Source organism: Anarrhichthys ocellatus, unplaced genomic scaffold (assembly GCF_004355925.1).
Source record: "Anarrhichthys ocellatus isolate YVR2014 unplaced genomic scaffold, GSC_Weel_1.0 scaffold45, whole genome shotgun sequence".
In the NCBI taxonomy this organism is placed as follows: Eukaryota; Metazoa; Chordata; class Actinopteri; order Perciformes; family Anarhichadidae; genus Anarrhichthys; species Anarrhichthys ocellatus.
In genome coordinates this window covers 2889347-2912548 of record NW_022280075.1, presented here as the reverse complement: position 1 = coordinate 2912548, position 23202 = coordinate 2889347, and the positions used below count along the sequence as shown (strand labels likewise).

The following is a 23202-nucleotide window of genomic DNA, read 5'->3' as shown; positions in this document are numbered from 1 at the left end:
TGTATGAGATACAAAGTAGGGTTTAAGGACTGTATATGTGTGTCTTACCAAGCTATCTACGTGCATGGGCAGAGAGAGAATTAGATTTGAATGCATCAGAGGAGCTGATGTGGTCACCTCAGATTGATACCGGGCACTGCAACACCTACTGATAATGTCCTGCTCTAAATCAGCCCCTTTGACACTTGTGGTGCTGGCATGCCTCTGGTGCCCCAAAGTCTCTGGTCACCAAAGTACTGCAGATCTGTTGGACATGCCTGAATGAGCCTGCAGCGACAGCTTTACCTCCAGCCTGAGTCACACTTTGATTTATGAAGATAGGGCAAAGTGTCACCGAGATGGAGCACCGTACTCGATTCAGTCGTCCTCTGTAGACACAATATGTAATGCTGTCTTTTTTATCTTTCAGGGGAAGGGCCTAATGGCGGTAATCAGTATGCCAGGTGGGTGTTAATTCCATCCATTCAATTTGGGTCTTTTTACAATTACTGCTCATAAAATTTGATACAGTTAATTCGTTTTTTTTTTTAACCGAGTGACTCCCTGACCTTTGCTCTGGTGCATCGATAAAGCTAAAACTTACACTTTTGCATGAGAAAATGTATCTTATGGACAGATTACCAAGACATTTACTAATCACATCCAGGCTGCCTTTAGGAAGAACCCTTTTTCATTTTACTGACGCCGTGACCTTTCGTCTAGCGACACCATCAACTTCACACTTTTTTGCTCTGTCATATTGTTCGATGTTATGAACGACTTTCTTCTGAAACCACTGCTCAGTGCTGGTAAAACAAAGCAACACTGGATGTTATTCTCAGGCCCTGGTGACATTTGTCTTTTCAATGCGACTTTTGCCATCAGATCATGCCAGGACGCATTAACTGTCAAGTCTGTGCGCTCCAAGGTCGGATCCGATCAGCCAGACTGCATGCCAAGGTGGCCTGGCTCGCAATGAGTTCTAATCTCAGTGAGGTGTGGACAGCATGTGGGCAGAACTTGGACAATTTATCAGACGTGGGTCTTGCATCATCTTCCCCCACATGCAGAGTTCCTCTCCTGAGTTAGAGCAAAGGGAAGCACAGCTGAGACCCGCTGTCAGTCATGTTAAGTGACTGCTGTTGAAAACCCAACAATTCCTAATTTTACCGCTTAAACAACAAAATAACAGACAAAGTTTATTGTGAAGAATTTACAGGAACATACGTTTATCAGCAAATGAGCGGAGCTTAGCGGCGATTATTCAATAAAGCAAGTCTACTAAAGCAGCGAAATGAACAGCAAATGGACTTCCATTGTCAAGAATTTATAGGAAATGTAATTAGTTTATCCACCGTTTTACAGCCGCTCCTTTGACCATGAAATACATCCCATCCCTATCCAATCAGGCAGATCTTACTGAAGTGTCAAGTATGGACACACGGCTGAGTTCTGTTCTGGCGCATCAACTTATCATCAACCATTTATGCAAGTCTGCAAACTTCCAAGAGCTACTCACTACCATCATGCAAACAGACACACAACTGGAAATGCTCCTTCTATAAGGATAAATCCACTGGATCGTTGCTGGATTGTTTACCATCAGCATGTAATGCAGAAACAGTTTAATTACCCTTGAAATTGCTTTGTTTAGTGAAGCTCTTTGCCTCGTGCTACTTGTCTGATTTTGACATTTCAATGTTGAAAATAAGGTGTGAAGATGCATTTGAGTTGGGTTCCTTTTGGAACACTCTTAGTTCAGTGACGGTTGGAGGGAGTCCCTTTCGGCATATAATGAGTTATGCAGCGAGAAATCACCTCAAAGGGCTTACAGTATATCACACAGTGGCAGCAGAGGTTGTTAGCACACTTAACTCGACCACTCTGTATTTAGACACGGTCCTGAGTGACCTGCCTCCTTCAACGGGTCCAAAACAATTTGTACACCAAATAAAGCTAACACAAATGATTTGCAGTGCAAATAAAGTATCACTTAAAGGACACATCCACTGTCATTAGAATTTTGCTCGTTACCTGCTTCACAATTCTGTGCATATTCCTGTTTCTTGTCTTTGTTTTTTTTTTAGCGCCACAGGTGCTATCACATTATTTCTAGGCTGTAAAGTCATCAAACCACTAATACTTCTCACTTACCCCCATTTGGGATTTTAAATTATTTACATTTTTCTTAAAACTGTTGTTTGGTCAAAAAAACAAAACAAAACAAACACACAACACACTTTAACTTAAATGCAATGCCAAACCTGCTTGGATCAGAATGAACTCCTTGGACTCAGAGCCCATCACATTGGTTGCTGTGCAGTTGTAGCTCCCAAAGTCATTCTGAGAATCGGGGGTAATCTGAGAAACAGAAAAGAAGCCGAAAACACTAAGAGGTCAAGCGGCCAGGCACTGCAGGCGGACAATAACAAAATACTTCTGGGAACGGAGTAGACCTGTGAAGAACTTGAACGTGTACCTTTGAGGATTTAATCGTTAGTTATCGGTTTTGTGTCATGTAGCAGTTTAGTCATTGCTGAATGAGAATGATTCATTTGGAAAACGGTCGCGATGCAGATGCTCAGATATCCAGTGTAGGAACAAATCATCCCGCACGGGTTCATTCGCACATAGCGCTCCGTACTCAGTATCTTTCTCTCAAACTACTTATTAGCTATTCATGTGAAAGATGGCATGCCCTGTCAATATTCTCTATATGTTCTATCAACCCTTTTGCTTTTATATGTCAGTAACGTGCAGCAGACCTCCAGGTAGCTGATGGTTGGTGTGTTGTAGATCTTCATGTTGGTGGTGTTGGAAGAGGGCAGCTGGAGTCCGTCTCTAAACCAAACCACCGAGGCTCCGGGGTAAGCCTCCACCTCACAGCTGATGTTCGCCGCGTTCCCCTCCCACGTGTACACTGTCACTGGACCCAGGATTTTTGGAGCATCTGCAGCAACACACAGGGGGAGAGAAGATGGAAAACATCACAACTGGCATGTCTGGAACATTTTACTGATACTCCTTCACTAACCGCTGGGAAAAATCCAAGGGTTTATCTTTTTCAAACAATGATAAATACTGGATGTGAGAAGGTAGGCTTGTGCAATGGATCTGAATCATCAAAACATTTGAATATTTTCTCGTTTTTCAAGGTCTATGAGAGATTTAGATTTGGAGGAACCATAGCCCCAGGAGAATTCAACTGAACTTACACTAGGCAACAAATAGATGCAATGTTGACTGGAAATGCTTCTTCTAAATATGAATCTAAAGTGAAGAAAGTAAATACCAATGTTGCACAGTACATCCAGGCATGGCTATAGATCATTAGACAAAGCATTAGCACTGTTTCTGGTGAACCAGGCAAGTACAATTAGCCTGGTAAAAGAGAACATACTCGTGCCAGTAGTGCTTCAATGAAAGAGAACAAATTAAGAGAAAGTTAACTAATGTTGCACACATTTATGAGAAAATGGATGTTAAGATGCATGTTTACCTTTTTGTCTTTAACCGCCTGACAATCTCTAACAGCGGAACAAGTTCTTTATCCATTAGTAGCTAACCACAAGATTCAGAATCTCAGAATTGCTAGTCCACTCACACTACAAGCCATTTGAGAGTGAGAGCACTAACGCTTAAACTAATTCCAGAAGAGTGTGTGAAAACGTGGAGCGAGGAAATGTTGATTGATTCTACACCCTTTTTCCACAAGCATACGTATTATCATCAAACCTGTCAAATCTCTGTATGAAAAATCCACAGGACTGATCGGAATCTGGGAAAGGCCACACAGAGTCTTCTATTGCAGCATTAAGGAATTGTGGGATGGCAATATTGCCTCCATTCCCTGAGTCTCCTCTTCTCGGCATTTCCAGCTGATGTTATCATGGCTTACCAGAGAGACATTTCATTTAGAAATCTTTGCAATCAAAAAAAGACGCTTAAAACACACTCCCGGGGGCAGCTGGAGCAATCACAACAATGCTGATAGAACCTGGAATCTTAATGGCAAACAAATGCTCAGTATAGCATAATGGCTGTATTTGTCTTACACCTGTACATTCAAGACAAGGTCTTTTATGGTACCCATTTCAGGTTTAAAGACAACCTATGAGGGGTTTCAAAAACATTAAATATACACTTTTTGTTGCCAAATTTACTTGTGACAAAAAGTTTGTTTTGTTGCGAGATGAACCAGCTCAGCAATTACAAAAACTCCAACGCCTCACAGGGCTGATTATTACACAGTGAGTCACCCGATCATGAGTTAGCGAGCGAGCCTGGACTCAACAGAAATAACTGTGCTGGACCCTGCCACTTCTGACTGCTATAAACAATTTTAGGTTTTGATGAAGATTAGATCCTTCCTCCCTGTAACACCTCTATATTTGATACCTGCAGGGATACCAATAACACTGCCACCATTCATGCTATGGTCTAAGCCCCATTTAGTAGCCCACTTTGATGTGCTCATTGAATTGAATTGATACCATATGGTCAGAGCTCTTAACCCGGAGCCTTATTCATCAGCATCGTAAGAGGCCATAACAGGAGATGGTGATGTTTTTCCTGCAGTGTTTCCTCTTATTATATCCTGCTCACATCACTGATTAGTGCTTCTGAATGCAGTGAAGTATGCTTTGCTTCCTGCGTGCTATGAAACCCCTGACACTGCCGGGGCTTTATTTCTGACCCTGGATCCTTGAAAACTCTGCAGTGTGCTGCCGCTGGAATTGATGGACGAGGCTGAGTCAATAAACGCTCCATCTCCTGCAGCCCTGATTAGACTCTCACTCTTTCGCTGCTTTGGGCTCTCGTTGACTCACTGCAGTGCCTGTGACCTGCCTGTTTGATTTCCATAGCTTCCTAGCCTGGTATAGGTGAGACTATTGATACGTTTGCAAATAAGCATGTAGGTCACCTACAGCTAGGGTTGTAATGATATACTGGTATACCGGCGGGTTTTAACATTGACGGTTATCATACCGTGTGGATGTTGTTATCTACAGTAGTAAAAACAAAAATAACATGAGTGTGTGTGAAGAAAGGATTAGCCTGGCTGCATTGTTTGGCACCAACAATATATGTTAATTGTTAATATTCATAGCATATTATTTTAAACGCTCATAGCTGATGCTATTTTTCATGTAGTAGTTATTTACCATGCTACAGTGCTGATAACATCAACATGTTTTTTTTCTCAATCCGTTAGGGATCATTGTAACTGAGAATAATATGAAGAAGTATAAGAACAAGAAGCAGCAGAATAAGAAGAAACCATGATATTTTCTGATGGTAATCATACCATGAAACTCATATACTAAAATTATAATATAAATATATATTGTATTATACAGTCTATACAGTTTTAATACAGGTTAGATATAACTACTATTTGTAGGAATTTAGGAATTAAGTATTTTGTCACCTTTGGGAGTGAGGATTTTAATTCTTATCCACGATCACAAACAAAGATAAAACACGGAATTTTGTATATTTATAAATAAATGTATGTATCTACATATTGATATTCGGGTACGTGCATAACATGTATTTATAGTACAGATTGTAGCTTATTAAAAATTGTGAGGTGTTGGCCACGGGTTTGTTGACCGATATAATTTAAAATATTTAAAAAATTTAAAGTATTTTACTTTTTACTCTCCTGCCATTTACAGCCTTGTTGTGGATGCTTGCCCTCATGGTGCCCGTGGTGTAGTTTGTTTATATGTTAGCTTTTTTCTTCTGTGAATTGCATTCATACTTCAAAAATCATAAAAGATGCGTTCATTTCTTGGATTATTTTCTGCAATATTCCAAAATCCAGCGGAGAAATCCCATCGACTTTTTTGACGAGGGAACCAGTGCGATTCTAACTTCCAAAAAATACGTCATGCCTGCAGCACTCTATAGCCAGCAGGACAGAAACAAGTAGATATGGGAACTGCTTGCAGCTTGAACAGTGTTATTATTAGAAATTCATGCTAAACAAACCTCAGCTGCTGACAAAACGGAGCTCAAACATAGAAGTTATTAACACTTTCCTATCGGTCCCTCAGCAAACGTAGACACACTCAGCCGAGCTAATGGGATCATGCTGTGCAGCAGATAGGAAGTTCCATGCTTTGATAAGGTGTTCATTGTGTGAGTGGGCGAGTGGTGATAGAGGGGACAGAGAGTGAGAGCTGTGTTCAAGACAAAGCACCTTTTCTTATCGATAATTGCTTGGCAACAGTGAATCAGCTACCTGATTACTTGCTGATTACTCTAGCAAACGGCAAGCCCTCAAACAACTCCATCAATGCTGCGTCGTGATTATATCTCTGAGCAAATTGCTGGTGCATTGAGAGCAGGGCATATTAATCCAATTAAACGTTCATTGGCTTCATTTATCTCTTTATATTTTGACCATGTGACATTCAATAGATTCCAAAACAAGATCAAGCGCGATTTGGCTTCCATTGTGCACATCCAATCTTTCCAAGGATGTGTTTTGAGAATGCCAAGTTACATCGGGTACATTTCTGAGTCTGCAATCCTGACCGATGGTGAAGTATGTTGGGTTCTCCCGAGGATAGCTTCATTTTAAGATATACAATCTCCGTGTTTCAAAGCAGTTTCGTTCCGTCTCTGTAGTCCAGCACATCATAATCACGTTATAACTCCCACCGGTCTCTAATATACGTATAACTGCTAATCAAAGACAAAATGGTTGCGCGAGCATTTTAGTCTAGAGTTAGGATGCTCAAAGAAAATAGTAATTACACTGTTGCACAGATTTCTAAGCCTCAAAAGCCAACTGTACCTTGAGGCTATGTCAGAAATGAGACCCTTGTTTCCATGGTAACCAATCGCAGTGGTACCACTGACCCACCCAGCAAACTCTGCTCTCTCACTTATCTCCAGAAGCAGAGGTGGCTGGCCAGACACTGCATCCTTAGACATATCCTCTGGTCTTAACGAGCACTTCCCCTGGTCCTCCTCTGATTTTCAGATTTGAATATTTATCTACTTGCATCCACTGCAATGTCTTTTATGTTCTTTTGTAAAATGCTCATATAAACTGCAGGGTTTATTGCGAGGTATGTTGTTTAACAGTTTAAGGCAGTTTCAATTTAACACCCCAAAAATGAACAAAGTCAGCTTTGTGCATCTGATGGCAAGCAGCCTGTTGTAGCAGTTATGTGTAACATAGTGTGGTGATTTGTGCAACAACTTACTATAAATGGGTTGCAACATAAGGGTAGACTTAGGATATAACTTAGCTCTCCCTACAGACTACATCACCTTTACATTCACACACACACAGTGCATGCTCAGTCTTGTGCTGTACGGTAACTTTATGCCGCTTCACTTCGCCTGGGAATTACCGGTGGCACCAATTTGTTGCTTGTTAAAAATAAAGTCAAAACTTGTAATCGTTAAGGTGTTGACTTCAGCAGAATCCTTTCGCCAAGATGATAGTTTTCCAAAGACTTGCTGATGCTGTTTTTATCTGACAATATGTGTGATACAGTGATCCGCACCGTAGGAAAGTAAAGCAATCGATAAATGACTTTAGAATTTGACCTTTTTCTTTGTCAACAAAATAGTCGTGTAATATGACAATTCTCTGTCATAGTAGTGTCTTTCTTTACTGTTTTATCCAAAATTATACCAGGTGAAACTTCACTTCCTGCGACATTGTTTTAATTGCGGGCAAGTCAGTAAAATGTGGCAAATGAGCAAAGTAGCAACTTTAATCTAACCTGTTAAAGCCAAGCAGTAAGTGTTGACTTTACTCCATCGGGCTGCAGAACTATTTACTAGAGAATATTTGTCTAGTCTGTTAGTCTGTGTTTGTGAAAAGCTTGTGTTATTGATTGTTCTGCCTGCAGGTAAAATCAACAGCTAATGAACAAAGCCCAGAAGAAGCTGTCAGAGTCCTGTCAAAAGCCATTTTAGGAAACAGAGGAAATCACTACCTGAGCAGAAACAGACATGTTGAGAAAATGTCTGGGCACCAAAAAACGTCGATTACAACACAATTACTCCTGGAATGCACTGAGCAACATAGCCTGATGATATATCACGGTCAAACCATGGGATTCTACAATCGACGACCAGTCACTAACATTTTTAACTGACTCCTAATTACATGACATTTCATTTGAAGACTGTCCTGGGGAAACGTGGAGACAGGAGCAGCTGCGGCAGCAGTTCCAGGTCAATGCCAACAACAGACAGATGAATGCCTGTAACAAAGTTTCCTTTTAGCCTTTATATCCCGACTCAAAGGGACAATTCCAATTTCCTGAAGTGGGGTTATCTATAGTCAGTGTATTACCTGTAGGGTAGAACTGTACGTTGCATTTAAAACATTTTCAACACTTCATTTGGCCGTCAGACAACGCTTTTTTGATGGGAAACTGATCATGTGGCATCCATCTATGCTCTCTTTATAGCCACATGACTCCTTTTACCAAGCACCTGCCCACAACAGTACATTGCTCTGCTCCCGTGCTGTTACTCTTGTCATCTACTACACTGACAACGAAAAGGTACCTCATACAACCCACTTCAAAAAATCTGAACTATCCCTTCAATCACTTTAAGCCTTCCTTTTTGCCCCAGCATCAATGAATGTGTCATTTTAACACTCACTTTTATTCTTTCTACTGCACGTATTAAGGACGTTTGTTGAGATGGGATGCTGTGTTAAAAATATTATCTAACATCTGGCAATAATTAACCACAGAGATTTGTGTTTTTCTTCAACAGATATTTCAACGGTGAGATGAAATGTCAAAATGAAAACAGCAAAAAACAAATGCAAAATGTAAAACAGCTGTTAATACTCGTATTCATAAATGAAGTAGGATATTACAAACAAAGAGTGATGTGTATTGACAGCAGTGATAAATAATTAGAGCAAGTATAGGAAGAGTTGGGTGACTTACAGCGGACTTCCAGGTACAATTGCTTGATGTCTTGTCCGATGGAGTTGCTGGCGGTGCAGAGATACTGGCCGGCGTATGTGAACAGGACGTTTTTCAAGGTGAGCGAGGACACCCGTGCGTGGGTGCGTACCACAATATTTCTATCAAGGCTCTACAAAGAAGAGGAAAAAGTAATTAGTCTCACTTGTAAAGCCTGACATTTTCACAGACGTGGTTGCATGTCCTACTCTCTCAGAGATTCCCTCAGATTGTTTAATAGAGTTTTTATAATTGTTGGTCTAAACACTGAAAGAAACAAGAGAAAGAGATGCTGCTTTTAGTCTGTTTATAAAGAAATAAAAGGTGAGCTGGGAAATTAACTTCATCAACTAAAAACAAAGAAACTGTAACAAACACTGTTTGATTGAAAGGTGACCTGTAGTGTGAATAATAACTGATAATAACAAAAAACACCATGTGATGAACAGCTGGATGAAGACAACAGAAGAGATACAACACCACAGAAACAGAATACAAACAAATGATGCATGAACAAAAATATACAAGACTGCTATTATTCTACAGTTGTCTTATTGTAAGATGAGTGCCACAGACAGGATGGGGACTAGATCTAACTAGGGATTTGTTGACAATAAGAAAATATAGATACACCAGCCTTCAGCATTATTCAGTGTGAACTTAGATTAAAGCTCTAGGCCCTGATAAATGTAATTGACCCATGTTCAGGAGATTCAGGTGAACAAGATCACCACATTCTCAATCACAACTCGTCAAATACCAAGACTAAAGACTACCTCCGTGCATTGCTATCAGATGCAGAGACGGGGTTGACAAGGTACACACAGCAATCTTAAACTCATATGCGTAATTCTCAAAAGCATACAAATAAACCAATAAATACACTTTGTCTCACACATAGCAATACAGTGGACATAATGGCTACTGAGAAACTATCCCTGCATCAGCATGAAAATCAGCGAATGCACAACGCCCCAGGAAATAAACTCTGACAGTATGTCGATTGCTGTCCCAACCATTTAACAGTGTAGTTGCAGGTTTACAGACAGTTTAATTGCAGTTGGAACACTATAATTGCAGTTGTGACAAATTCATTGTTAAACCATGTTTTTATTTTCCTCGGAAGATCCCTTTCATTGCCTTGCCTGCTCGGTTGAACCTGTTGTATTGTGGATGTACAGGGTCACTGAGGATGCCTTATTCAGAACAAGCTCTCAGCGTGAGCAGCTGACATCTGGGCACACCCAACGACCTCAACTGGCCTTATTAATCATGCGGTGCAACCGAGGTTGATCTGCGGTGTTCACATTACCAACTACAACGATGAGGCCAGGTGTCCTGCTCCGTTCTTTGTTCTCAGTGACATTAATCGTCACATCTGACCATTTTCACATAGAGTATTTTGCCAGAAAACTAATGCAAGCATCCCGACAGGACATCGATTGAGATTAAAAAATGTGCCGCAGACGGTAACAGGCAAGAAAAAAAAAGACATCAATATTTTAGAGGAGCCATGAGGCAGGTCCTCAAAAACATCTGGCTGTTAAAAACACAGTAACATTTTTTTCTTCCCTTTGGGCGACACCTAGTTCAAACCAACAGAAGATATACATCTTCCTTCTACCTGCCATGATTTGTCATTAATATTTTAGGCTTTCTAGGTGCATCAGCATTTATGTTTTATAAATAATTGAATGTTTTTTGTTGTATTAGCATTATGGCATGAAGTGACTTCCTCTACAGAACAAGGGGATGCAGATGTGGCAGAAACATTTCTGCTGTTTACTGAAGATCTGAGGGAGTGTCCTTGAACATTTTTGAAAGGGCAGCATTGATCTTGCCTTACTGCAATGACACAGGCACACATTGGTCACACTGTAAACAGGGATGAGTTTAATGAAGAATAATAATGTAATGATACAACAGAGGTAGAAGTGAACAGGCAGACCTTTGAACAGGATTTATTCATTAATTCCAATGAATGGTTTTAATTATAAAACTCTGATTCTCCACTAAATGAATTATAACAGTGGACTTGTGAGGGAAGGCATTGGATTGGTGTCACACAGTGCCCCCCCGTTTGTGTAGGAGCCCCTTCTTTGCTTTGTAGGGCCGAGCTGGCACTCTGTTACGCAAACTGGCAATGCTCATGTTTCACTTGGCCGGCACAAAACAAATCCAGTTCATTCTTCATATGTGCTGCTTCTTTTTGTACTGGATTTAAATCAAAGCTGTCACAAGAGTAGTAAGGGTAGTTGAGGATTTTGTGTTCCTGTTAGCACCTCTTCAACACCTGTACAGCCTTACTGACTCTATAAAAAGATGTTTATGCTGCATTAATGTCACACTGGATTTTCTGTAAATATTGAATGCAGACTAGGAACAACTGTTCATATCAGAATCCTTATGGTGATTACAAATAGGGCATGTGAGAATTTTCTAGCTCCTTCGTTTGTCAGCTGGCCAAAAATCTGATAAATATAACACACCAAGATATGAGAAAGACTGCAGCTCTGTGAGGCTGTAAAGACCAAGCCGTTCTCACACCCTGCTCGTCAAGCCCTCGGTGTCTGATACTGATGCACGGAGGCCCCACTTAGCATCTATATGAGATGCACTCGGCTTTCATCTAACTCTAATAGATCCGGGATGTAAAAGACGTACGTCTTTTTTTCAAAAGCACACTATGCATGTTAAGAGCAGAAACTGACACATCCAAAACAAATGCTAGAGGAGTACCTAGAGCGTCATAGTTTGAAGCTTAGGACAACTGCCCCTGTGTTAAAAGAGTTGAGATTGGGAAGGTGTTGTATAGACACTGCGGTGACCAAAATGCTTAAATGCCAACACTAACAATGTTAACATGCTGGTGTTCAACAATAATGTTTAACATCCTGTTTTAAGTAGAGCTGAGGCTGATGGGAATGTAATTAGTTTTCCAGGTATTTGATCAACTATTGATCAACTAAGAAAGAAATCCAAACAGTTGTTGAGACATTTCACTCTGGAGGAAAACATTTCAACCTGCTGGTTGTAGACTATAGAAACTATTGTTGCCCTTTCCCACTGCAGGAACTTTTGTAAAAGGCATGTCTAACAAGTGTTTTTCAGTTTGCCCTGCGGCATGCATTTTGATCCTTAATTCTGCTATAATCCTGTATCTTCTTTTTTTTCTTCAAATCCCCTATTTATCGTGGCGATATGATGTATCCATGCTTCTGCCAGACTCTGAAAAGAATGTCTGGTACACCTTTTCTTTTCTAATTGCTGACTCCAGCTCTTCTGTATGGCCTCTCTAATCTCTATCCCTGATTACAATTGAGGGTCTGGTCACCTTCATTCGTCCAACAAACATTCTCCATTGTTCTTCTCTTTTGCCCTAGTCAATACAGATGCTGCAATAACATGGTGACTATTGTGTTTACTGCTGTCATTCTTGCTGTGATGTGAAAACCCATCTGCTTGACCAATCAAGGTTGATAGACCTGCCGGCATTCCCTGAAAGTTCTTGCATTAAGTTTGAGCTCCTGAGCAGGGCCTACTGTACTTTTTTAATTCTGTCATTGAAAAGGACAATTAAACTGATCAAAGTAGAGCTGAGCCTGACAAGCTGAGGCAACAATATCTCAAATTGGCCACTGCACCCAGAATACAATTCATGATTAATTGTCTCCCAATCCGGGAGCTGGATCCTACAGCCGGATTTGACACATGAAGGTCAACCTGCGCCTCCTCCAGAAATTAAAACTGATGGTGCATTCAAGCAGTCCATGTCAACTAAAGAAAAAATGTTGACATTCAGGGTGCTCCGGTGGCCGAGGGGGCCCTGGTGGTAAGTTGCTTACCATGAATCTACAAAGAAGATCATATTGGATACGTTGTGCAGTTAGACATTACTTTTTTGTGAAATTGCTTGTACTGTGCAGATTTTGAAGCTGCTCACAAAAGCACAAAGTAGAATGGCCTTGCTTCCATTATTTAGTCTGGACTATCTATGAGAAACATATTTACTAATGACTGATAAACAGTAATACAAATTTGTGGTGAATACAACACAGCATTTTTGAGCTTTCTGGACCTTGAGTTGAGGATTGCTTTGTTGAGCACCGCTGACATTACTGGCATTCAGTGGGCAAGTTATTATAATCAGACCATGATCTGGTTCAAGTGTCACCGTGCTTCCTGAAGTGCACTTCTTGATGAAATACAGACACACTGTAAAGGCTTTGCAGTTCTTTTTTAGCATAATATCACCTTTCAGGATCCATTCATCATCATCATCATGACTAATCATATAATGCCTGCTTGTTAGCAGCCTGATTCATGCCTATCACAGAGCTGAGCCGTTGCAAGCAGGACCAAAAGTGTTGTTGGTGACTACAGATTAGTTTGATCAGTGTGCAATAGAAGTGCATTCATCGACAGTTGGTTTTCTATGGTGGGCTACATCAAAAATATTTAACATGGAAGCATTTCTGTCTCCACTGCTGTGCAGACCCATAGACTGACAATATCTTCAGACACATAGAATATTAAGACCGGTATTTTCACCACAGATCATGAGACAAGTTAGTTTTATGTATTCCCGTCTTCAATGTTTTTATCTACGCAGCCAGATACAAGCTGCTGTATCAGGTTAAACACAATTTATACTCTTACTCCTGTCAGCCTGTAGAGATAAGCAGTTAGGGGAAACCATTGGGAAAAAGAGAAAGGGAACAGTAAACAGTTGAGATGATGCACTATAAACACATCTCTCGACTGGCAATCATCTAGACAAAGACCAGTACTTCACTACAGCAAATGGCTAAACTTTACATCTACTAATAGCTGGTTGTCTACAAAAGAAAAAAAAAGCGACAGGGAAAACCACCTACAAGTACCACACTCCACATAGCACTGTGCTGCTCGAATCAAAGAGCTGAACTACGGGAGGGCTCATAACGTAATGAGACAATCACATACTAGTACGTATGCTGCACACGGTCTGCATAGCCTTAAATCACACAACCTGAAATCCAGGTGACTGTTCAACAATGTGACACAAATCCAGTCACAAGATTGGATGGCCTGGTCTCCTAAAAATTGCGTTCCCATACAACAAAACTGCAATGTCAATAATGTTTTGAGGGAAACACATTTTTGATCATATTGATTTTAGACAGATCGTATATAAGTTTCTTGTTATAGTTTGTGGAAATCCGAGGAGGTCGGGCTGGATGGGTGGGTCAAAGAGTCAGTGTTGATTTATCCTAATGTTCCTTTATGTTCCTAACTAAATAGCATAACAAACGTACTTATTTTAAGCTAAATTATAATGTTTTACTAAGCCTAATTTTGTTACCTCAACAAAAGCAATTTATAATTTTTTTTTTTCAATTTACAAATTGAACCACATGTTTAAACCTACAACCGTAATCTGGGAGGAAAGGTGTTTCCCTCTAAACGTCATTGAAAATGCATTTTAGTTGCAAGGGAATGTCATTTTGGAGGAGAAAGGGTTGGATCAGATAATTGAAATGAACTTGAAAGTGAAAATAGGGAAGTAGCAATTCACGCACTGGATTATGTCATTGGCTGGTGAAACTACTTCAACCAATCGGAGACGAATTGTATGACTTTAGGAAAAACAAGTTGTAAGGACTGCTGCGTGTGCAGAGACTCTTCACACTGTCAGTGTTGATAGAGTTCTTGCACACAGTCCAGAATGCTGAGCTGCACAAGTTAATTTATTGTGTGCGTTTTTATTAGCGGTACCATTGGTTCATGGGGTTCACCGAGTATGCTCACAGAGAAGCTTAGTAAAGTAAATTAATTGCTTTTCTTGTCGTGCATGTGGCAGTGAGTGAAGTTAGGGTGTTAACTTGTGTCAGTTCTATCTACGAACAGGAGTTCTCACTTTGAGGAGGGCCAAGAGTTTGCATGTTTGTTTCAAATCAAACACTACAGCAGGGAGCTGTATAATACTGTTTCATAATTTAATACGCTTGTCATCATTTTCCATGGCATGCTTAGGTTTGATTCTTAAAATCTCGTAAAATGTGATCCAAGGGATGTTACTAAATCGTCTGTATCTCAAATGATCACACCACAAAAGGAATTCCATCTCCTTCCATTGTACTGGGGTGGGCACAGAAATCTGAGAGACATCTACCTCAAAACCTGCCTGCAAGAAAACCTGTTTTTGTCTTGTTTTTTTGTACTTTAGGTGAACTGACCCAGTAAGACCAACATATTAATGAGGCCCCACTGCAGGCGTCAGCTGCTGTTGTGTTTTTTTGAAGTGAAAACATGCAGACTGGCACATGATAGTCGGCTACACCATTTAAAACCACTGTGTTAAGATTTAGTATAGCGTGGTGAGTTAGCGGCACAGTGTTTTCTACGCGAGGTAGTGGAGCTGCTGTGCCTATCAACAACCCAGTGCAGGAATTTGTTTCTGCCCTGAATTGAGCAAAGTCTGAGAACTAACCAGACCATGCAGCAGGAAATAGCAGCACGCTATATGGTCAACATCTACTTTGAGATACTGTGACTGTCTCGACAAAAATAAACAGGGACAAGTAAATAGAGTGAGTTTAATGTCTACTGGAACTAAGTGGATTAAATGTACTGTACTACGCGTCTAATGGTCTACATATTTGGTGCACAACTAAATGTAGTGAGCACCAAATGACAACACTTCTGCTCTGCATTAAAAAGGGGGTAGTCTACTGTGTAAGTGTAGGCTATTACAACTAGAGTCAGGCTACCATATTTAGTAGCCATACCTCATATTTGTCTGGTCGCGTCCAAGATGCCTAGAAGGGAACAAACACAGAGGAAGCAAAGACAAACAGCGACACAGAGGAGCAAAGTGAGCTTTGTGCAGACTGGATTTACCTGCAGGACATGTGTAAAGCTGTAAGGACTAGACCTGCGATTTTGAATGTTTTAGCTCATTGGCTCCAAATAAATTGCAGCCAATCATTCTCCAGCACCAGAGTGCATTTTCTACCCTCTGGGTAGTTTTTTTTATTCACATCCATTGAAAAAAATTGCAGGGAAATCAACCTGCTGTGACTTTGGAATTGCTAGGTGAGTTAGGTAATCCATCACGATGAACTTTGTGTCTGCTATTGTTTATGCCACGCAACACTAATGTAACTTTGATCAAAACTAATGCAGACATAATGCTTACTGTGATAGATTACCCAACTCAACTTCCAGGAATGTGCATTGATTTTCATACCCAAGTGAAACAAATGGAAACCAATGCTTGCCTGAAAGGTAATTTGAACATCTACACCACAGCTACATGCTTTGGAAAGTGCAGCAGTAATGTGCAATATACATGATTTATGACCAAGGGGCTTATTAAACATGGATGCATACTGGCATTGTTTGTATTCACAATTAGCTAAACCATTGATGAGGATTACAAGGAATTACTTTCACATTGGATGATACTGATTGATTTTTCTACCAAGAAGTATTTATTACAATTATGATTCGGTCATCAATGAATTACACTTCTCTATTAAAATATTCACAACAGAGCATAAGCAATATTAAAACCAGACATCATTAAGTTCAAGGTTTTGTAAAAGGGAAAAGGACTATCGGGATTTCTGGCTTGACAGTTCAACGCCGTCAGGGAATTTACAGAACTGCTCAAAATGCCAAACTGGATTTTCTAAAGCAGCATGGGGGCTTCTCAAAGAATAATGAATGTACTGTAAGAGGAGAGAATTTGGAGGCACACTGAGAAAAAAACAGGGCTTTGAAACTAATTATGAGTGAGCCATTAGCTGTATCTACTTTGTTTTCCTAATCAGTGGCTTTATCATCGTGTTATTCTGTGTTTTGATCAACTCTTTCATGTATGTGCAGAAGACTGGTGAGCAGGTCTTTCATTGATTTAAGTAATTATACTCTTATGGTGTAAAAAAAGCATATGGTAAGAATGTGGAAAGAACCTCAGGAACACAATCACACTGAAATCCCTTCTTAAGAGATAATACCGTGATAACATCCATTATCATTTTTACGAGACAGTGAAGTTGTAAACGGATAGCGGCAGCCAGTAAAATGACGTTCTGTCATTTCACATCATTCTCAGTGTGTCTGTGCTTTTGCAGTCTTGCTGCTGTGATGTAGAACTAGAATGTGAATGGGAGACGGAGCATGGCAAACAGAAAACGGACCAATGATGCATGATGATCAGATGACAAATTAGTAACAGCTATCACCAAATGATCAGTGGGATGTTCTGATTAAAGCCTCATTGAATTTAAATTGATCCGACAGTGATAGATAGGAGAGGGAGGGACGATGACAGGCTGTAAATGGAAGAAGATACGGTGTGGCAACTATGAGTGGCAACAGGCAAGTCCTGTCTTGCAGGTGGAAGATACGATTCAGTAACTCGCAAAACAGCCATGAATGCACTGTGCTGTGTGAATGCTTCCACTGATTGGAAGTGATAAATGGCACATTTAATAAGAAAAACTTGGGACACCATAGCTGAATCGAATTCTCTTCTGATCATTTGATATGCATTCGTAGAACCAAGAGTCGAAAAATGGGACGTTTGGCTCTGGAAGGAAAGTCATGAGGTCACTCAAATCAAAAACATTATGCTTAATCCAAGACTATAGTGTATTGAGCACACTATCGCCACTCTGCCGTCACTCTTTGTTATTCTGCGAAATATTTACCATTGCCATCATATTTCCTTTCTCCCAGCATGGAACTGCGGTGGAGGCATTAAACCAGCAACAATACTTTTTGCAAGCAAAGCTGTTGGTGCAACACCCAGCTCCACAAGGCTGGGATGCGCTGCATTGCCCAGTCACGTAAAAATAATGTTTCCACGTATTGGAAATCATTGATTTCATTCATCCTTGCTTTTCAAATGAAAAATTTCACACTGAGTCATTTGCTTCAATGACTAATTGAGCTTGAAGTTGAAATGCTTTTGCTGTTGATCTGCTTTCATATGTTTTTGTTCATTTAAAACAATTAACCCAAGATGTGTTCCTGAGCAAAGTTGTTTTTTAAAGCCACCAGCCTTACTTACCCGTATTGATTTTAACTGGTACCACTAGCAAAGATGCTACAGATTGTCATAACCGTGGTCTTGTTTTAGTTCGATGTTGTCATACCGAGGTAGAACAGTTCATCTCACAGTGACATCTCTGATGTTACATAATTCATCACACAGCACTAGCTGAATGCAGCTGGACAGACCTGTGAAGTAAAGCAGGCCAGTATGGCCCACATATTGTGCAACTCGGTGTCCTTTGAGACATAACAGCACAGGTGTTTTCACTGTGTCTCCAGGAATAGAACACCTATTGTTACATGCACATACATTATAAGGCATGGGGTTCCTGCTAAGTAACCACTTTTATATAACCACTTTTATATCTAGTGTGCAAGAGAGCACACTAGAGAAGACAAATAAGAACGTACTCTTTAACTTTGTTTGCTTTTATATTTCATAGAGAACAGTGAGGCTACGGAAAAGACAATCCTATTCATATTCTGAAGGATTTCAAGGATTTTGATTATTAGCCATAATATCGTGACCATCCAAGATAGACTTACTATGAGCTACGATGGTATGTGCTCATACGTGTCGCTTCATGGTCTGTTCGCGGATTTCAAAATGGACCAACATGGCTGCGCGTTTGGAAACTTTGTCTTGTTTTACAAAAACAGTTTACAGAAATGTGTGCTGATGATGGACTGGTTACTTTGCATACAATGGCCTACTTTAGTCAAAAATGTGTACACTGGGCATGGGAGTGATTAAAATGCAGCACAGACTGACCCATATTCGAGAGAATTACTGCAAAAATAACCAACATTATTATTCAGTTTTTGTTACAAAATCATATAGTTTCCTTCTACGACCTGCTAGCAAATTTCTGAAAGCCTAGCACCAGTCCATAACCCAGGTTATGGGAGCCTCTGCAAGGGAAATACACAGTGCCTAACTACCATTTCATATCAGAATATTAAGATGTATTATGACTTTTGCCGTATCTAATGCATGCTGAAGCAAGAGCCGGATTGCAAGGTGTTCCTGAATCCACAAACCTGCCACAGGCAGAAAGGTAATTATCTTAATACTGTTTACTGCATTCACCACAGGAAATTACCCCTCTGAAGTGACTAATCCGTCTACTGCTCACGTGATGCATGTTGTCAGAAAAGACCGTTAAAAAAGGTATAAAAATTGTACCATTTTAATGAGCTGATAAGAGCATAACAATAGACAGATGAGATTCTCTCTCCAGTCTGGCAACTGCCAGCAGCTGTGACCACTGTAATGCAGAAAATGCACAAGGACAGTATTCATAGCTCATACGTCTTAAGGAGCCTTTTTCCATGTTCTATAGCCAAAGCTTTCATCCAGCATTATTGCCAACGCTCCTTCAGGACATGAAGAGAAAAAACGAGGATCTATACCAAGGCGTGACAAAAATGCATGACCTGTATGTGTCTGGACGTGCAAGGACTTCTTTACTTCTATATCATGTTCCTCCTGAGAAAAATTGCCCACTCATTCTCAAAGTGGATTATCACAGCAGTTTGGCAGAGTAGCTAAAGCTGAGTTTAAAACAATCAGAGTTTCAGATAGAGGGAGACTCGGGGCTCCTGGCTCTCAACACAGCAATAATTAAGAGCTAATTTCACTGAAATCCTTTTTTCTCTTTCTCAAACTTACTCTCACTTAATGTTCTCTGAATTTCCAATGAGCACTCTTCATAATATTTTCACAAAACTATTCCCTTTTAAAAATGCTAATGATTAATAGGGAGGTACATGTACTCTTAACAACGCTGGGGAATAGCAGCCAGTGGAACTGCCTGGACATTGGATTTATGGCAGTCTGCACACTCTCCCCTCCAGCATTCAGGTACGTACAAAATAATTGATGCAACTCTAGCTGTATTGGAGAAGGCTACCAAAAGTTTAGGGACATGTTTGAATCCAAACAGGGAATAAGACTTTTTGAGTGTATGAAGCACAGCGAGCAGCTAGTTGGCCGATCATTGTAAGATGGGAGGGCTGCACGAGCAATGCATGCCTGGGGACCGGTGACTGAATTCCGTGGGAATAGTGGTGGATGTTTTTTTCTGCGATAAACGACAATTTACTAGAGCTTTGTTATAACAGCAGTTCTTAAAGAAGTTCACATACATATGGTTGGTTAACAGTGTCTGCGCTGTATTGCCAAAATTAGTGCAGGTCATCACATCATGGACATAAAAAAAAGTTTAGAAATACTAAATGGAATTCAAAGACAGATTTGATTTTTCTTGAATAAAAATACTGCATTCATATCATTTCTTTCCATTTCTAAAAGGTGCTAATTCTACAAAACCAATATTTATATCTAGAGTCTCTCTATTCCCAAAGGTTTATTTGGTTGTTTATTTGGTTTTCAATCTGGATCTGGATCGTAAAAAAGCCTGTGTTTGATTAAGTGTGCTGTTTGAAAGTGGCACTGTCCAAAGAAAGAAGCACAAAATGAGTACCTGCTCTCCTTCAGTGAACACCCTGTTTTGGAAACTCCAGGAGATGGTGGGTGTGGGGTCGCCCGAGGCCTCACAGGTCAGGGTGACCTGTTCGTCAAACTCTGAGGCAGTCTGGTTATTCAGATAGGTAATCCTGGGTTTCACTAGAAACAAGACAAAAATGGCGAATGTGTTAGCAAACAATTGCCCATGTGGCCAGTTGATGAGTGGAAGTTGAATGTATTCTCCTTTTAGCTCTCTTTTGGTCTCTACCAATCCTTGAGGAAAATAAGCTATTAGAGGCTGAAGAACTTAGCAGAGCAGCTGCAGATTGGGCTGATACTTTGCTGTGGTTTCCAACACTATGGGTGACATCTTGCACATTTGATGCAATGTTGAAAATATGTACGAGTGCAGCTTTAAAAATAGCTGTTACATATTGTTAGCATTACTGTAGTCAAGTATACAGACAGGCTTCATTAGAGTTGTGGCTTCATACCCCATTGGCTGATAATAGAGCTGCAAGCACATGATTACATGAGGCGGGTGCAAATTTGCTCATGGAGAGAAACTCTAGTGTGATATCTTTCAATGTCCTAAGGGGTGGCTTAATTAGTTTTCAATAGGGCACGCTTTTGACTGTACGCTTCACGCTGTGTAACTTTGCACCGAGCCACTGGAACAGCTGTGGATAAGTGTACAGCACATGTCAATAAGTACAAAAGCAAAAGGCCAGAGAGAGAAAAAGAACCTCCGCCTCTGTTATGCTTTTGTAGGCGAATGGAGTTATTCTCTTACCGAACACGTTCAGGCTGACTTCCTCGGCTTTCTCTCCTGCCTTGTTCTTGGCGATGCAAGTGTAATCTCCTTCATCCACTTTCTTGACACTTTTTATTAACAATTCCGAGCCGTCGTCGCTCACGCTGTACTTATTACCCGTTTCAAGGACAACGTTGTTACTGTAGCAGAGGGAAAAAGAGGAAAAAGACATGGCAGGGTTCACATCACAAGTGTTTGCCTACACGACTGCAGGGGCCTACAAATAACTTCCTTAACTCGCTGACAATGATCTGCTTGGGATTTTATCTCAGGGAGAGAGCAGCTGGTATACAACAAAGGCTAGGAGACCAAAAAAGCTGCCCTGTGCTGTATGCCTCTGAGAAACTTCTCCAACACTTCCACAGCTTTTGTTTGCCTCAGCTCTCCTTTAGCCCTTTTATCTGTGTTTTTAAGAAGGCCATGCACCAATTTGATGATGATGCATGTTTCCTTCAGTTTCGAGAAAACCCTCTTTCACTCTTGAGAAGCAGAAGTCTTCACTGGAAGTTAAATGTCCTGTCTGTGTAAGTATTTGTATGCCTGGAGTAGCATCCTTCCTGAGGCATTTTGCAGGAAGACAGTGAATGACAAACAACAAACAAGCTTCCTTCACCCCTTTGTTTCTTCACTGCCTCACCCATCTGTCCTCTCTTCACCCTCGCTGTCTGTCTCAACTGTTCTCTGTTCTGGCCAGGAGCTTCATCCCCCTCAGCCTCAACACCCACATCACACTCCAGCCTTGCTGCATGGAAGACAGCTGTGAGCAGCATCTGGGTGTTCAATAGACTTATTCACTCACATGTCTGCAAATAAAAAACTTTATTCCTCTCACAGCGGTGTTGCTGTTGGTGCTGCTGCTGCTGCTGCGTGACACCATTAAATAATGCACCATGAATATGAAAGTATATTGAGCTAACAGCTGTATGATGGAAATAGATGTTGGTTATTTGTACCTATCAGAGCTTGAGAGGTGATCGAGTATCATTGATTCATACTGAATAAAGGTACTTGAGATATACTATACCAGCTAAAGATGAATCCATGCTAGAAAAGTCATTACTGGTCTCCTTGAAAGACCTGGTTACAAGGGATTATGTTGGAATGTCGAGTGTTAACTGCTATTTGACTATGTCACATACCGATTTAATCAACACTTTACATCTCAAATGTATACTGCTCATTCATGTTCAGGTTGTATTCACAGGTCGTGAAGATTAATTAGGCCACCAATAAAAACGGAAGAGTTTCAACCTTCTCTGCCAACAAAAGATGTTGAAAGATCACATTTCAATTCATGAATTTAAATATTAAGTTAAAAATAAATAAACAGGGACGTTGTAGTCGCATCAAGGGTTTCAGATCCAATTGCTCTTGCATAGACACCCAATAAAAACAAAGACGCTGCCCGTTTTCTCACGTTTGCTTAAATCTCGACCTTGTAACACCTACTGTATGTTATGGCTACGCCATGTTTAGACTAACAAGTCGCTGGTGCAACCAGGTGCAGATTCACTACAGGTTTGTGGACGTGTGAGCGCCACTCGAACTAGATCTAAATGGAATGCAGTTTAAATAGTGTGTGGGAAGTAATAATACTCATCAAAGCCTTTTTCCACTTGTTACAGTGTAAGTGCATGCATCGTATCATCTCTCCCACACAACTATTTGTATAAGCAAGGCCACGCAAATTGACAAATTCACATTTATGCCCTATTTACCAACACTTTACATCATCATCTCCCTGAAATTAATCTTGTGCTTTTGCAATTCTTTCAACGGGGAGCACAACCAGTAAGTCCAGCAAAGCTGCAAGAAGCAGGCGGCCGGGTGATTTAAAATGTCTTATATCTCAGACTTGATCAGAAGGCTTAATTTATAGAAGTGGCACAAAAGCTACCAGCCTCGATGGATTAGTGCTAAACCTGAGACATGCG

At 40.5% G+C, this 23202-nt stretch overlaps 1 protein-coding gene across 13 annotated transcripts in view; it reads right to left on the bottom strand.

The window, feature by feature from the left end:
* ncam1a (neural cell adhesion molecule 1a) overlaps positions 1 to 23202 on the bottom strand; it is a 220006-nt gene that overhangs the window by 39171 nt on the left and 157633 nt on the right. For 7 of the 13 annotated variants that reach the window (XM_031869063.1, XM_031869074.1, XM_031869070.1 and 4 more), the window contains exons 7-11: positions 21248 to 21408; positions 20471 to 20613; positions 8922 to 9072; positions 2745 to 2929; positions 2244 to 2340 (exon numbers count right to left, since the gene is read on the bottom strand). In XM_031869063.1, coding sequence (XP_031724923.1) covers positions 2244 to 2340; positions 2745 to 2929; positions 8922 to 9072; positions 20471 to 20613; positions 21248 to 21408 — 737 coding nt within the window. Of the gene's footprint in view, positions 1 to 2243; positions 2341 to 2744; positions 2930 to 8921; positions 9073 to 15709; positions 15740 to 20470; positions 20614 to 21247; positions 21409 to 23202 lie in introns of all 13 variants that reach the window. The other 6 variants (XM_031869064.1, XM_031869060.1, XM_031869068.1 and 3 more) reach the window with 1 other exon arrangement.